General features: G+C 41.2%; 1 protein-coding gene across 3 annotated transcripts in view; it reads left to right on the top strand.

Moving 5' to 3' along the window:
* The window catches only part of DEDD2 (death effector domain containing 2), a 41,717-nt gene that overhangs the window by 21,609 nt on the left and 2,695 nt on the right, over positions 1–17,413 (top strand). For all 3 annotated transcript variants that reach the window (XM_077259929.1, XM_077259930.1, XM_077259931.1), the window contains 3 exons: positions 1,191–1,710; positions 4,582–4,689; positions 6,215–6,343. In XM_077259929.1, coding sequence (XP_077116044.1) covers positions 1,254–1,710; positions 4,582–4,689; positions 6,215–6,343 — 694 coding nt within the window. In that variant the 5' untranslated portion in view covers positions 1,191–1,253. The remainder of the gene's footprint in view (positions 1–1,190; positions 1,711–4,581; positions 4,690–6,214; positions 6,344–17,413) is intronic.

Raw genomic sequence — 17,413 nt, 5'->3', positions numbered from 1 at the left:
TTATTAAGACACTTTTGTCAGGATGTTGGAAATCTATGATTCACTTGTGGTGTAATGAAGTCAGAAGTGATTAATGAGTGGCTTATGGATGGTTTATTGATTATTAAGCATTCTGCTCAGAGAGCTGTGCTAGTAAATCTCTGCAGCTTTTTGTTGCTCTAGGATAAAAGTACCATATAACGCCTTGGTGAGAGAGCAGAAATCCAAAATAAGGGCATTACATGGCTTTTAGCAGGATTTTTGTTAGTCTTTTATGAGCTAAGAAAATATAATTTCCTTAACATACTTGTTAAATGCGAGTACCTGAATAATATCTGGATTTGTTTTGGATCCGCTTTAATTTTTATATTTTCATTACTATAATGTTGTTACTGTTTAAGGGGCCATCTAGGCATAAAATATTGATGACCTGTCCCTCGGAGAGGTCCTCTATATTAGACCGTTGGTGGTCTAGCACCCCCACTAATTAGCTGTTACTATCTCCGGTGGTGGCCGCTTTGTTCAATGTGTAGCAGCACTGCTGAGAACTGCAGATCAGCTTCTATTCTGTCCTTAAAATATGGATGTAAAATCCGCATATGTCCATGGAAACATGCCCAGTGACATTTGGGAAGCCTAAGTGCCAGTATGTGTAATACTCCTATTCAAAAGTTAGTTTTGATATTCTGGATACAATGTTCAAGATGTCGACAATTCCGCGCTCCTCCAAAATCAGGCAAGGGAATCGGAGTTCAAAAGAGTTGCATACTTTATTCAGGGCTCTAAAACTACGCGTTTCGTGGGTGTCCTGTCCACTTGGGTATATAGACATGTACCTGAGGAAGTAGACGGGACACCCACGAAACGCGTAGTTTTAGAGCCCTGAATAAAGTATGCAACTCTTCTGAACTCTGTGATTCCCTTGCCTGATTTTGGAGGAGCGCGGAATTATCGGCATCTTGAATATCCTATCCAGAATTTCTTGAAGCTCCTTCGCAGGTCCGGTGCCATCTGCAGCCCTCCGATCATACTTACTATATGTGTTTGTGCATACTCACAACGTGTAGAGGTGAGAATTTTTACCTAAACTAATTATTTTGCTAACTGCGCTATTGCGCCCCTCTCTTTACCGTTCCTTTGTTTTATGATGACATTTCCACTACTTTAATACCTTTTTTATTTGGAAATACATTTTTTTTTTTTCATTTCAGGAGTTTGTTTGCATTGTACTGAAGTGTCAGCTGAAGTTGGACCTCCTGAAGTTGTTCACCACAATGGCTGCAGTCAGAAAGTCCATTTTCTGTCATTCTTGGGAGGAGGAAGAATGCCTGGAGTATTATGGCATGCTTTCTCTGCACCGTGTGTTTGATGCCATTGGATCCCAGTTAACAGACAGTGACATTGAAGCCTTGTCATTCCTATTGAATGAGTCCTACCCATTTACTCACCCCCTAGACCCTAATATCTGGACTGTTGAAGAAGCTGGAGAAGTTCCTCGAGGCGCTCTGCTTGCTGCGTGGCAGAGGTGGAACCTGCACTCCAATGTATCTAACAATGCTGACTTGGATACCTCTCATCTACACCGGCCTAAAAACGGCACTGAATTACTTCTTGAACTAGAGCGAAGGGGAAGATGTGACGAATCCAACTTCAAGCACATTCTTCAGCTATTGCGAGTATTAACCCGACACGACCTCATTCCATATGTGTCCTTAAAAAGACCTCGTACAGGTAATACCCATCAAATACCTCACATGTCATATTTACCTTTTTAGTTGTCTACAGCGTCCACCTATTAACCAGCAATAACACATCTCTACAATTTGTAAACCGATTTTCCTAGCGCATAGTCACACACTTTTTTTTTTTTTTTTTTTTACCTTTCCTCATACAGCTCTACACCTCTCCTATAATCTGGCCATAAGTACATGGCTTAACCAGACATTGTCACTTTTGATAGGACATCATTTTTTTTTTTTTTTTCTCCCATCTACATCTGAAAAAATTGTGTGGGGTATGTTTACATGATGCGACCCTGGTTTTTCTTTTTTTTTTTTTTTTTTTTTTTGGGAAACTCAAGTAAAAATGTGTATCCTTTATTGCTGTTTTTGGGAAGTACTGGCAAAAAACTCATCATGTAAGCATATCCTAAGAGCCTCCTTATATTACTGTAGTCTAAACTGTTTCTTATGTGGTATTTCCTGATGGAGTTCTTTGAAACTCAGAAACGCTTTGAATAAAAACCACTTTTAATAATACCTTTGGACTACAATAACTCAGCAGCGCAGAATTTGACCACGTTCTCCTATACTGTATTGGTCTAAACTCGGCATAACAAGCCGGATTGCTTGACTGTCTGGTTTTCTGATGTCTGCTCCTTTTTGTTCTCTTGGAAGTAAGACTCTGGCAGTGGCTGTCTCATGGAGAACACAGGGGCACTTGGAAAAGCTTGAGTCTTCCCGTATGTAGGGCACTCGGGAGAGAGCTGTCGTTTGGCAGCCATCTCATGTATATGGGGTAATTTAGACTGGAATCTTGCCTTCAGTGATTTATTTTTGTTTAATCCCACTTTACTAGTGGATTCAAAAAAGGAGGATAAAGGTATTAAAAAAAAAAAAAAAAAGACTAACCATATCCTGCGGACTATTAGATGCATCGGACTCCAAAATTTGGAGAGATTAATAAGATTTTTATTTTTTTTACATAAAATGGTGATGCTTCTTATAGTCCCATTTTACGGTAGCTTACCGGGGGAAAGGTGGGGGGAAAAGTGTCTTACGAAAGCCAGCCTCAGGGTGATCAATGGGAAAGATGAGTCCGGTCAGCGCCGACGTCTTAGGAGAGCTGAGGGCCCAACAAATTTACAGGGCCAGGACACCACCTCCTTCCACTCTTGCCGCCATCAGCCTGGTGAAGCAGTGACCCCCCCCCCCCCACCCCACCCCTGGTAAGCTACCTTCAGATTATAAGATGCACACCACCATTTTGCTCCCAAATTTAGGGGATGAAAGTGCTGCTTTAACATACGGTATACTTTTTTTTTTTTTTTTCATAGCTACTCTTGTGTTTGGGTGCTTAATAAACTTTGTGTAGTTTCAACTTTGGTCACTTCTGTATTTGTAAGAGCTTTCACGTTGCGTTTAGGCCAGGGCTGTGGAGTCGCTGTACAGTGGACCGACTCCTAAAATATAAAAATGGGTACAGTGGTTCAGTGCTGTATGTGCTGAATATGTTTTCAGAAAATTTAGGAAAGTTATGAAATGGCCTATAAATAAATGTCAGTTTTGTTCCTGATCTAAGAATCATGGCTTTTAGTTGAGCTGAATCTGTGCTGCACTTTATGCACATGCTCAGCAGTGAAGCATGTATGAGGGAGTCAGGGGTTTGGCTTACTGACTCCAGAGCCCTGGTTTAGGCACCTGTTCAGTGGTTCACGCCAAAACCCCTCCCCTGCAAAATGGGATTCGGATGTATACACCGACGGGGTCATAAACTATAATGGTATGATCTGCCGTGCATTATTTTCAGGAGGCGAACACTGTCTGCGACATCTGGGAGTCCACCTTCAGTAGACGTACACGGCAGAGCGTATGTTCGCACTGCTATAAATCTATGGCCCTGTCGGCGCATATGTCCGAATCTCGTTCTGCTGGGGGTTCGGATGTAAGTCACTGAAATGCTGCCAAAACGCAATGTGAACGCACCCTTGGTAAAAACCATGCAGGGAACAAAAACGGGGAAAAGACATAACAGAAATATTTGCACCTTTTTCTAAATTGTCTTTCAAATCCTGGTGTAAGATACTGAAAATGCTAATATGTGAAAATTAGTCATAATCTGCCATCCAGTAAAATACAATTTGCGATGACCTAAAACTTGCTTTCCACACAGAACTCTTTAATGCTTGTCAATTTTTCAAGTGCTGAATGCAATGAATCTAAACAGCACATTGTGTGTTAGCACCTGATCTTCCTCGAGCTTCTTTACTTTTAAAAGTACGTTATAATGCAAAACGTGTAAAATATTCAAGATTGTGGTAACAGTCTGTCAGGAGGTTGTCTCCTACCTTATGTAATAATGCAGATCAGAAAATCTCCAGGTTAGAGGCCGCTGATTCAGCAAGAACCTCCTGCCTTCAGTGTGGTGTTTGTAGTGGGAGAGCGGCAAATTAAAATGGACTCATCTGTCCCCAGGTGAAAGAACAGAGGAGTTTAAAATACAGACCTTGATTTGTCTGCAGCATTTCTTTTACGCTATTATTCACACAATGCCACTGTAGATTTGTCAGCTATTTTCCTTTTATTGCCAGAAATGAAGTCCTCATTATATGGTTAAACATATCTTATGCTTTGTGCGCATTCTGACATCCGTGCAAATCAGTCCAAGATGGAACCGCAGCGAACAGTCTGGCCGTGGGTCTCCCGACCAGACTGCTTCATAGAAATATATGAAGTTGTCAACCCTGGGTAGACCCGTGGCCAGTCCGTGCATTGCGGTCCGATCTTGGACCAATTTGTACGGATGTCTGAGTGTCTTACACTGCCATGCCTTTTTATTACCGTATGTTAAATTACAGTGACCGTTGTCTGATGTGCTTCACAGTGTCCCCTGAAAGATGCACATACGGCCCTTCAGTTGTGGACTCTGACAAACAAATGGATGGATGTCTGAATTCAACATCACAGACCAGAGAAGAAAGCTGGGAAACTGGTAATAACGGATTTTTTTTTTTATTTTTTTTTTCAGCTCCCAGAATTTTGCATTGATGGATTAACTGAACATGGACAATCAGTGTTTTATTGGTGGGGATATAATCTGAGGGCCCTCAATTACCAGAACCCTTCAGAATTTGTTTCTTTAATGGCTTGTTGTACATCTTGCCCCATTGAAACTAAAGGTACCTTCACACTAAGCAACTTTGCAGCGAGAACGACAACGATCCGTGACGTTGCAGCGTCCTGGATAGCGATCTCGTTGTGTTTGACACGCAGCAGCGATCTGGATCCCGCTGTGATATCGCTGGTCGTAGCTAGAAGTCCAGAACTTTATTTCGTCACTGATCACCCGCTGTCCATCGCTGGATCGGCGTGTGTGATGCCGATCCAGCGATGTGTTCACTTGTAACCAGGGTAAATATCGGGTTACTAAGCGCAGGGCCGCGCTTAGTAACCCGATATTTACCCTGGTTACCATTGTAAAAGTTAGAAAAAAAAAAGAAAAAAAAAACAGTACATACTCACATTCTGATGTCTGTCACGTCCCCCGGCGTCCACAGCGTTACGCGCTGCTTCTCAGAGCTTCCTGCACTGACTGTGTCAGCGTCGGCCGTAAAGCAGAGCACAGCGGGACGCCGGGGGACGTGACAGACATCAGAATGTGAGTATGTACTGTTTTTTTTTTTTTTGTTTTTTTTTTAACCTTTACAATGGTAACCAGGTAAATATCGGGTTACTAAGCGCGGCCCTGCGCTTAGTAACCCGATGTTTACCCTGGTTACCCGGGTGCTGCAGGGGGACTTCGGCATCGTTGAAGACATTCAACGATGCCGAAGTCGTTCCCCTGATCGTTGGTTGCTGGAGAGAGCGGTCTGTGTGACAGCTCCCCAACGACCACAAAACGACTTACCAACGATCACGGCCAGGTCGTATCGCTGCTCGTGATCGTTGGTAAGTCGTTTAGTGTAACGGTACCTTAACAGAGTTGTAATAATTGCTATATCAGTACTGGAGTGAAAAGACTGCAGATGTCGAGATAACCATCAGTGTAAAGTCCTGGAGTGCATGTTGAATGTGTAAAATCTGTGTCATTACTTTAAACAACTCAGGTTTAGGGTTTTTTTGTGTTTCAAAGCTTCAAATATTTAAAGGGCATCTGTAACTAACTTTTTGCATAATGTAAGGGCAGAGCACTAGTGTTTGGTGTAGTTGTGGTAAAATCCCTATCGGCAGGAGATTCATGGGAGGACTAGTTGGCTCGCTTCCATGTAGTCCTCCATATTCATGAGCTCTGTATAACCTCGCTCCCACCACTAAATGGTGGCTTTGTGTCTATGCAGTGTAAATCAGTGGTGTGGGTGGGCTATGCAGAGCTCAGCATTCAGAGGATTGCTAGATCTGCAGCAATCAGGATCCCTCCGTCTACTCTAAATCATGCTTGGTAGCAAAAATCTGGTGTCTGATTCCCTTAAATTATGCAATCGTAAATAAAGATTTTGTTTTCGGGTTTCATTTTCTAGGCTCTAACGCGAAGAAAAGAAAGCGAGCGAGGAAAATAAACAGGCGCCGTTGCACAAACCAAAATAAGAGCAAAGCGAGCAGCAGCAGTCCCCCATCAGCTGAAACAACCCAGAGCAAAGTAACCTGCGGTAAGTCCGGCCACGTATCACTCTGTCGCCATTCTCTTTCCAAGCATCTCTCCTGAATCCATATGTAATGAAGAACCACCGCCTCACTGAGAACAATCCTTCATCTTTAGTTATTAAAGGGGCACGGCTTGCCTAGAATTGGCATTTTTTTTTTTTTATTCTTTCGGTGGTTCAGACTAACGTTTTTCTAAAAAAGTTAAGTCGTTTGCCCTGGTGTCTGTCCACTAACATTTTTCCTCTTTCCTGCAATAATGCTTGTTCCTCTGGTCATCTGTTATGTTCCACCTCTATGTAACAATCCCAATAACACCATAGGTCTGTTTGCTGGAGCTGCATGTGTCCAAAGCTCTGAAGTGTTGTGGCGCTGCCGTTAGTACAGATGAGACCACTATCACACTACCCAGTACTTGCTGATCCACACAGACTGGATGGCTTGATTTGCGTTGCAATTTCCTCCTGGGCATAATTTCTTCCTATAGCTATAACATCCTTCTGTTTGGATTGTGTTGCTTTCCTTTATGAAGCTAAGTCAAGAAATAGGACCACACAATACAGGTACTGGCTTGAATAATATATTAAAGAAGAAAAAAGTGGCTATGAAAGTGGTTTCATATTTGTCATTCGTCTTAAGACGCTTTATACAGCTACAAAACAGTGAAGAAATTCCTATAACTTGACACCCATTCTCAGTATCCCAAGTTTTGGATGTTTCTGTCCTTATGTGAATACTTGGGTGTACAGTTAACTCCTGAAATTGTGTGCCCTCTACTTTTCTTTTTCGATTCCATTTTATATAGCCCTTTGCATCCGGAAAGCAAAACGCTTATGGTTCAAACCTGTCTACCTGCATGATTTGAACGCTAGGATTGCCTACCTTCATAGATTTTCTGAATTCAAGTGCTTAGAGATTGTCCGAGACGTTAACATTGATGGCCTATACTTAGGATAGTTCATCGATGTCTGATTAGTGGGGACCCCTGCCGATTAGCTGTTCCTACTGTCGGCTGGAACTGCTCAGTTTCAGAGCTGCATAGCGTAGCTCCGTCTAAGGAATAGTGGCTGACTCCAGATACCTACCATAGGCAATGGATGTGCAGTACCTGTCCACGGCCACTACTGAGTCGATGGAGCTGTGCTAGCTCTGTAACTGAGCAGTTGCTTCCGCCGCAGACCACGGGAACAGCTGATAGGCCCACCTATCATAGGGATAGGCCATCTATGTTAAAGTCCAGGATAACCCACTTTTATATGCACGCCCTAACCTGCTGCTGAAAAACCACTCGAGCAGCTCATCCTTACACCATTGCACGTCTGTTAGCTTCCCATTCTGTGTTCCCCCGGAACAAGGCCTCGGTTCAATGTGTGTCATGTAAATTTTTTTTTTTTCTGTGCTCCAACGTTTCATTTTGACAGTTGCAGGAAACAGTGCTCACGAAGAGATTTACTAATAAATCTAGTAAATGCAAAAACACAAATCTTCAAACCTGTGCTACCTGGATGAAACAGTAAGACCTTTCTACTCTTAAGTGTTGTGTTTTTTTTTTTGTTTTTTTTTTTGCCCCTACGTAGCATAACTCTTTTTTTATCTGGACCCATTGAACTCCAGATTGGTCCTTTCTGACATTGATAAAATATTTTTTTACAATTTTTGTAGTACTCCGCATTAAAGAAATCGATTTCTCTTCAGCAATTGCTGTGACAAATGCCCAATCAGTCTGATTGTACTGTGTGATTTGTTCATTGGTTCAGCACTTGCAATGCAAAACACTGTTTTTGTTGTAGAAGCAAAGAAAGTTCACAGTTGCCACTTTGCATATGTATATAAAAGACTAGTGGAGAACCTTCCCTCAATTTCTTAGTCTTACCAGTGTGTTGCACCCCTGATATTTTTTCCTTGAAGTATCCACGATACTTTCACAAATTGTATATTAATTCTGTGGCACAAGGAATGGGGATGTGCTCAAATATTGCACCAAAGAAAACTAGAACCTCTATTAATTCTCGCCCCAAGGGCATTTTTAAAAAGCTCAGTTTGAGTTTGTACAAAAAAAGATAACCTTTCCATTTCACAAGGTGTACATCACTGTTAATGTGGCTAAATATTTTTTTTTTCTATGGATCTCTCTCCGACAGGTGCTATTTCAAAATGTACAGTATTAAATGTGCATCCCCATTTTAGATTGTTGCTGTCCCTTTTACATAAAGTGCTCCTCCTAGATGTTTCATGTACATGTCATGGTATTATGTTGCTCTTTTCTTCAGTCGACTCTCTCTAAAATTTAACTTCCAGGTTTACTGAGAAAAGGTTGATGCTTAAGAGAGAGAGAAAATCTCTCTTTGTAAAGAAATGATCATGAGCTCTACCCTTCAAAAATACAAGCATACCATGAAAAGGTAAATGTATGCCTTCTACAAGTCAGAGACAGACGAGGCAGTCAGTATTCCCGAGTCAGACATGAACGTCAGTATCGGTCCTCTTGCTCTCTGCATGCAGATTCAGGACCCACGTGCTCGACTATTAGGTGTGTACATATAATGCTGCTAGTCTACATGTTCACCTAGTCAGCCTTAGTTTTTCTTCCGCTTAGAGCCCTTACTTTTCAGTAGTGGGCGATTTGATTTTTTTTTTTTTATACAGTTTTTAGATCTATTAAACTGTTAAACCATTTCATTGAATGATTTGCCTGCTCTTAGTGCTCACTAGCTTTCTTGCCAGACTGTTGTTCATTTGCTGCAGATAACAGAAATAAAAGGTGCTATCGTATAATTACTTTGGACATAAGGTGTACATACGTTTTTTTTTTGTTTGTTTTTTTTAAAAAAGACCGTTTTAAGGAGGCTCTGTGGCGTTGGATAAAAAAAAATTGCGCCTCTATACTCAGAACTTGGTCAAGAATGCAGCGATTTCTTCACATTCTGTAAACTCCCCTAGGATAGGTCATTAATGTTGGATCAGTTGAGATCAAATACCCAGCACCTCCAGCTATCAGGTTTAAACCATATACAGAGAGGAATAACACGGCTCTGGTAATGGCTGATCTGTGTCGGACCCCTCTCTGACCTAATATTGATGACTTATCCAGAGGATAAATATAATACTAGTGGACAAAGGTTTAAAGAGGAACTTCAGTCACATATGACAATTAATGAACACTACAGGAGTCAGTAAAGTTATTTGCTTAATAATAGATGCCCCATTATGGCTGCATCTACAAGGGCTTCTCCCAAAATTAGAATAATAATAAGAAGAATATCATCAGAAAGTTAATTTTATTTTAGTTCTTCAATACAAAAAGTGAAACTGATATATTATAGTCATTACCCACAGAGTGAGCTATTTCACGTGTTTATTTCTGTCAATGTTGATGATTATGGCTTACAGCCAATGAAAACCCAAAAGTCATTATCTCCGTAAATTGGAATACTCTATAACACCAGCTTGAAAAATGATTTTAAAATCTGAAATGTTGGCCTACCGAAACGTATGTTCAGTAAATGCCCTCAATACTTGGTCTGGGCTCCTTTTGCATCAATTACTGCATCAATGCGGCGTGGCATGGAAGCTATCAGCCTGTGTCACTGCTGAGGGGTTATGGAAGTCCAGGTTGCTTTGATAGCAGCCTTCAGCTTGTCTGCATTGTTGGGTCTGGTGTCTCTCATCTTCCTCTTGACAATACTCCATAGATTCCCTATGGGGTTAAGGTCAGGCGAGTTTGCTGCCAATCAAGCCCAGTGATACTCTTGTTTGTAAACCAGGTATTGGTACTTTTGGCAGTGTGAACAGGTGCTAAGTCCTGCTGGAGAATGACATTTCCATCTCCAGATGTGTAAGAACTTGTTCTTTGCTTCGCAAGCTGATGGCGGCTGATACCATTTTTGGGGTAGATACGATATTTTGATCGCTCGTTGAATTTTTTTTCCCAGTGATTCGATTATCAAACTGCATCCTGTTGTGTGTTTTTTTTTTTTGTTTTTTTTTTATTATTATTATTAAAATTTGTGCTTTTGACTCTTATATATTTTTTAGTACCCTCATGGGACTTGGGGGAATTGCAGCATAGTGAAAAAATTATTATTTTCTTAATGTATGAAGTCCATCCATAGAGTGGGCTTCACCGGAGGACCAAGACAAGCGTGTTGGGGGGGGGCCTTCAGCAGGCCACTGGCTGTCGTAAAAACTCATCAGTTCCCCTGCAATTGCGTCACGGGAAGCCAATGACGTCTGCATTCTCGCCAGTTAAATGCTGCTGTTTGAGATTGACCGAGGCATTTAAGCAGAAACGCCAATAAAAAGGGGGCACCACTCATAGACAACTTAAAAATAATGTTTATTCATGACAAAAAATAAAAACAAGACCAGGCATGGTCATAAAAAGCCAAAAACAGGCGCAGGTGAGAGACAACAGACACAGAGAAAAGAGGGTGGATGAACCTAGAGACTAAAAATATAAATACCAGTGTACAAATATAACTCTCATTTAGGCAAAGGAGTGGTAAATTTTTAGAAAAAAGACACAAGATGGCACTTATTTATTCATTACTAGCCAGTGCTATAGCCTCTATACTAATGAATAGAGATAAATATTAAAATAAATAAATATATAAATAGAAGGAACAGGCATGTATAGGATATTAATAAATAAAGCTAAATATGCCAAATATAACGACATGCGCAGTATCCGAGTACAACCATCTTGAACAAATGTCTAATACAATACATTAGGGAACATACAATTACCAGGAAAAATAGAGAGTCAGTCCAGGAGTCCACCACACCCGACGTGCGTTTCGCAATGAAATGCTTCGTCCAGGGGCATTTAAGCAGTTAAACTTCAGCGAGTTGGCTTATTCTCCATCCATTATAGTTACGGGCAAATGCCAGCAATATTACAGCTGTGGTATAGTAACACGACATTGCCCCTCTTTGGGATTGTAGGTAGCGTCTTGCTGCCTGCATACTACCATAGATTTTCCAGGGAAATCATTAAAAATGAGAGAAAAGAGCATATCATATTCTAATAAACTCTACTTAAATTTGTCAGGTCAGTAATTCAGTTGAACCACAGATGTTGAAGAATCGCAATAATAAAAATAATCTAGTCCATCTGTCGTTAATGTCACTTGTGGCTGAAGTTACTCTTTAAGAGAGAATTCACACGCTTCATATTTGTTGAAGAAATTACTGATTCAAGTGCATGTTTCTGCATAGGAAGCACATGTGTTTTTTTTTGGAAGCCTCAATCGAGTGACTGGGTTCAGAAATATTTGGGCAGTGACACAAGTTTTGGCATTTTAGATGATTACCAGAACGCATACAGGATAGTTACCGTATTTTGCAGTTTATAAAACGCATCCCAAATTTTGGGGAGAAAAATTGGGGGAAAAAAAACTATAATAAAATGGTGGTGCAAATCTGTGCGTCTTATTGCTTACCGGGGGTGGCGGCTGCAGTGGAGCGGGATCCTAGGGTCTCTGCTGGTGGAGGCAGGAGTTGGGCGATGCTGTGGACCCCAGCCTGAGAGGAAGGGGTGTTTGGAGGTGCGACGCTTCGGGTATTCAGTGGTGTGAAAATCTCCACCTATATATGCGGCGCCCTGAGCAGCCATTTTCCCGGAATCCACCTCAATGTAAATGATTTAAGTGCGGGGGCTCCAGGCTTTCACAAAATGTCGGCAGAGCAGCCGCACCACTGAACACCCCCTTCTCCCAGCCTGCGGCCTGCAGCATCGCCACACTCCTGCCTCTGCCGGCAGCAACCTTGCTCCACTTCAGCCGGCAGGGTGTATTCGAATTATAAGATGCACCCCCCAAAAAAGTCTCTTATAATCTGAAAAATATGGTATAGAATCAATATGGGCTTAAAGTGCAGACTCTCAGCTTTAATTTGAGGATTTTCATGTCCTAATTGGAGTAAGTGTTTAGGAATTAGTTAATATGCAGCTGCCTCTTTTCAAAGGGACCAAAAGTAATTGGACAATTACCTCAAAAGCTCTTTAATATTCTGCATGGGCTATTCCCTTGTTAATCCATCATCAATTAAGCAGGTAAAAAGTCTGGAGCTGATTCCAGGTGTGGCGTTTGCATTTGGAAGCTGTTGCTGTGAACCCACAACATGTGGCTAAAAAGAGCACTCAATGGAAGAGAAGCAGACCATGGGGGGGGGGAGGGGAGGGGAGGGGATCCATCAGAGATGGTAGATATGTTAGGAGTGGCCAAATCAACAGTTTGGTACAAAAAGAATAAAAGCACATTGTTGAGCTTGGTAAAGGCATGGACGTCCACGGAAGACAAAAGTGGAGGATGATCAAAGAATCCTTTCCATGCGGAAGAACAATCCCTTCACAACATCCACCCAAGTGAAGAACACTCGCCAGGAACTGGTTGCTTCATTATTTAAGTCTACCATAAAGAGAAGACTTCAGGAGGGCAAATACACAGGGTTCACCACGATGTGCAAATTATTAATCGTCCTTAAAAATTAGCCATGTTACACTTTGTCAGAAACCTCTAATGAAGCTGCCCAATTCTAGAAAAGTATTCTATGGACAGATGGAACTAAGGTCAACCTGTACCAGAATGTATGGAGAAGGCTTGGAACAGCTCATGATCCAAAGCATACCACATCATCTAATGCATGGAGGCAGTGCGATGGCTTGGACTTGCATGGCTGCCAGTGAACTGGGCCACTAATGTTTTTTGATGATGTGACTAAAGACAGAAGCAGCCAGATGAATCCTGTGTGTGCACAGGGCTATACTTTCTGCTCTGATTCAACAAAATGCAACAAGGTTGACTGGACAGTGCTTCACAGAACAAATGGACATTGACCCAAACCATACTGTGAAAGTAAAGTGGAATCTTCTGCAATGGCTGTGTCCTCACCAGGTCTCCGCCCAGCGAGCTGCATTTCACTTGCTTCAGACAAAACGTAAGGCTGAAAGACCCACAAACAAGCCACAACTGGAGTCTGCTGCAGTAAAGCATCACAAAGAAGGTAACCTTCGATGGTAACATCTATGGCTCCCAAGACTTCAGGCAGTCATTGCCTGCAAAGGATTCAATGCAAAGTATTAAGAATGAACATTTTATGGTGAATTTAATTTTGTCCAATTACTTTTGAGCCCCTGAAATGAGGAGGCTTTGTTGAAAAATGGTTGCAAATCCTAAATGTTTTGCAGGATATTTTTGTTCAACCCCCTTTAATTAAACCCAAATGTCTTCACTTCAATTGCGTCTAAGTCATTCGATTTTTAAATCCAAAATAGCGGCCTGCAGAGCTGAAATCGCGAAGATCCGGTCCCTGCCCAAATATTTCTGGACCCAACTGTATTTCTGAAACCAATGCATACACAATTAAACTTTTCATAAACTCGTGGGGACGCTGTCCTTTTAACAAAAGAACAAAAACAAACTAGCAGCGTGCCGTATTCCTTGCAGTTTTCTTGTTATTTTTCTCACTGAATATGAAATTACAGCGACATTATTATTTTTCCTATACACAAGTAGTGATAGAAAACATGTATGAATACATATGCCTTATTCCAAGATGCACCTTTTATCTTCTGCTATATGCGGCTAAACCAGATTTTTTTTTTTTTTCAGTTTAGTACAGAGGAAAAAAGTATATTGTGTAACGATACTTATAGAAAGGACACCTTTTTTTGTCATGAAAGTGAATATGTTGCTACTTAGAAAAGAAATGTTCTATGTGTTTGTCAAAAGCTCAACCTGTCTCTCTCGGTTCACAGTTAAGACCGCCAATGGAAAAAACCTTAAAAAGCTGCTCTGACAGCCTGGCTCTGCAACTCAATGGTAAACATGGGAGCAAAAAATACAAGCTTGTGTTGTTTCTGCTTCCGTCTGCGCTGTATTATACGAGCTGCTCCAGTCCTCCGATGCGTTATCGGTCTCCTCATGGACAATCAGTCACTTTATTCAGGAGTCCTAAACCTGACTGCTGTGGGTGTTCTTTCAGTTCTGATGTAAAATAAAGATTTCAATTTTTTTTTCTTTTCCTAGAGTAATTTTAAGAAAAGAATAAATGGAAGTTGAGATCTAGTATGGTTCATTGTGAGAATTGTATACGACTGCACTCCACGGATGCTTTAAAATAAGACTCGTACTGGTGACTATATACGAAAATAAAGCTGTCTGTCAAACTGGTACAACGTGAATGTCTGAGGGGTGGCTCCCCCACATATTGGGACTTTTATTACCAAATTATGTAATGTGGATGTAAAAAGACTATACCATTGATTTTTGGCTGGGAAAACAACCTTTTTTTTAAAAAAAAATTTGATTTTGAATAACATCAGCTCTATAGTCATCATATATGTATAGTATGTGTGTAAAATCTACAGATGGCTGCTTGTGCCATCAAATAACACATGTTACAGTCAACGCTTAGATGACTATATAGCCATTGTTGTTCAAAGCCAGATCTTCAATGTAAATCTGGGTGAGGAAGGTGAAGTGTGTAAGGCTGTGTGCACACGTTGCGTTTTTTTTCGCGTTTTTTCGCTATAAAAATGCATAAAAAAAGCATACATATGCATCCTATCATTTAGAATGCATTCTGCAATTTTTGTGCACATGAGTTTTTTCCCGCGAAAAAAGCGCATCACGGTAAAAAAAAAAGCAGCATGTTCATTAATTTTGCAGATTTTTCACGTTTTTCCCGCTATTTAATGCATTGGGAAAAAACGCACAAAAATGCATCAAACGCAAAAAAACGCATGCAGGTTTCTGGCAGAAATGTCCGTTTTTTTTGTCAGGAAATTTCTGCAAGAAATCCTGAATGTGTGCACATATCCTCTGGCATTTTTTCACACCAATAGTTTGCCATGATTCATTTAAAAACGAAAAAGACTGTAAGTCACAAGGCCGTGTAATTCAGATGAGTGTAACACAATGCTCGGCCTGGCCAGCAGCTCTCACGAGAGGAGCGGGACAGGATGTTTTTCTATGCAGCTGTCACGCTCTGATCGGGAAAGGTGACGGCCAGTCCGAGCATTGCATTGCAATCTTAGTCAGAGCGAAGTCTCCTCTTCAAGGGGTTTTCCAGGACTTTTTTTTTTTACCCCCAATGGTGCGAAGCACTTATCGCAAGGTAGTTGCTAATAATGACCTGCCTGTTCTGCCCTGTGGCCATCAGTCCTGGCAGCAATTCTTCTTCTGCTTCCTTTGATGTCCTGTTGCCCGATCAGTGCCTTCTCTTCTACTCTGCTGACATATTGACACCCGAATCTCCACTGCTTAAAGCTGAACCAATTTTCAATCAACATGACCAACAGAGTGGAAGAGAAGGCACTGCTCTGTTGATGTCGCAGGAAGTGGCAGGATTGCCACCAGGAGCTCTTGTCACACAGCAGAACAGGTAGGTAGTTAGCAACTATCTGCTGAGAAATGCTTGGCCCCATAAAAAAAACTAAGAAAAAAAAAAAAAGGCCCCGATAACAGTCTTGGGGTATGTGCGCATGTTGCGGATTTTGCTGTGGATCCGCAGCGGTTGTGACGCTGCAGAGTCGCAGCTGTTTCCCCTGAGTTTACAGTACCATGTAAACCTATGGAAAACAAAATCCGCAGTGCACATGCAAACGCAGCTTTGTTTATTCCGCAGCATGTCAATTCTTTGTGCGGATTCCATAATAGGAATCCGCAGGTGTAAAACCACATGTGAAATCCACAAAAAAATTGCGGTAAATCCGCAGTGTGGTTTACCTGTGGATTTACCAAAATCAGCCTGGAAAAATCTGCAGGACTTTCCACAACCTGTGCACGTAGCCTCAAGTATTTTCTAATGAACTCCAACCTTACAAAAGAAGAAAAAAAAATCATTAAAAAGGTTAGTGCAGAGTCTCTTCGCCATGATTTAATGTCTGGTGTGGCAATCGTCTGATTCTGCCGGTATCCTATGTGTGGCCTATTCTAATAATCGGACGTGTGTATATGGTCTGCAGTGGTCTTTCACCTCTTCTGATGTCAAATTCAGAAAGAGGGGGCTGCACAAACCCTTTCATTTACTAATGAATTGAAATGGTACCTGAAATCCCTTTTAAGAAAAATGAGGAAAAAGCATGGTATTAAAAAAAAAAAAAAAAAAAAACCTTGACATTGCCACTAATTGTGGAAACAAGATTGGTTAGTGAATTCTCTTAACTATTCAGTGAAATAAAATCTGAAACTTCTCAGTATTCACATAGATTGTCTGCCTTTGTTTTGCACAAAATGCCACATTAAAAATAAACTTTGCTCATTTTCCTGACGTGGCAGTGTCTCATCTGCAACAATTTTAGTATTTGCTTATCAATGTATTTTAATAATTGAATGTAAATCTTAATGTACAATGCATCTAAAACAAGCCGAAGCTTGTCTTCAGTCTCCTCTGTATGTTTTATGTACCTGTTAAAATAGAAAATCAGATTCGGCCGTCACACAGGCAAGATTCTTAATGCTCCACCCAAGAGCCTTGTGCACTTGTGATATCCCATTGGTTAATGCGTTATTCCAAATCATCATTCCGCGGTTTCTTCTGAATCGATTTATGGTGCGGTGAATCAGAAATTATCCAGAAAATATTTTGCCTGTTGGTGGTGGCGCATCTGATCTGTGCAAACAGGAAAAAAAACAAAACCGTAAAGCATTTGTGGGATGACTATTATTCTTGTTAATAATGTGGTAAATGTTTCATGCACAATAAAAACACAACTGTCTCGTGTACAAGCATCTAATCCCAGGAAGATAGAAGATTGTGTACTGCCAAGATTACTAGACCTCTGTCTAAAGCCTAAATCATATGCCAAGTGGATATATCCGCAGTGGATAGTGTGCGCGGAGTACAACCTTGTTATGTGTTGCTGGTTTGAGCTGGATCAGTTTGTCCTTGCAGTGATCAACTGGAAGCTTTCCACATGGGCAGAATTACAAACAATGATGAAGCTGCAACTTAAGTATGGTACGCCTTCCTTTTTTTTTTTTTTGTTTACTTTGAGCTCAAGAACTAACAGGCAGATCTCTGCTGGCTCAGAGCAGTCAGATTGCTCCAGCTGGTGATTCTGCGCTTACCACTGA

The sequence above is a fragment of the Ranitomeya variabilis genome, chromosome 4 (genome assembly GCF_051348905.1).
Source record: "Ranitomeya variabilis isolate aRanVar5 chromosome 4, aRanVar5.hap1, whole genome shotgun sequence".
Lineage (NCBI taxonomy): Eukaryota > Metazoa > Chordata > Amphibia > Anura > Dendrobatidae > Ranitomeya > Ranitomeya variabilis.
Note: the sequence above shows the minus strand (reverse complement) of the source record. Positions and strands in the feature narration are given on the sequence as shown.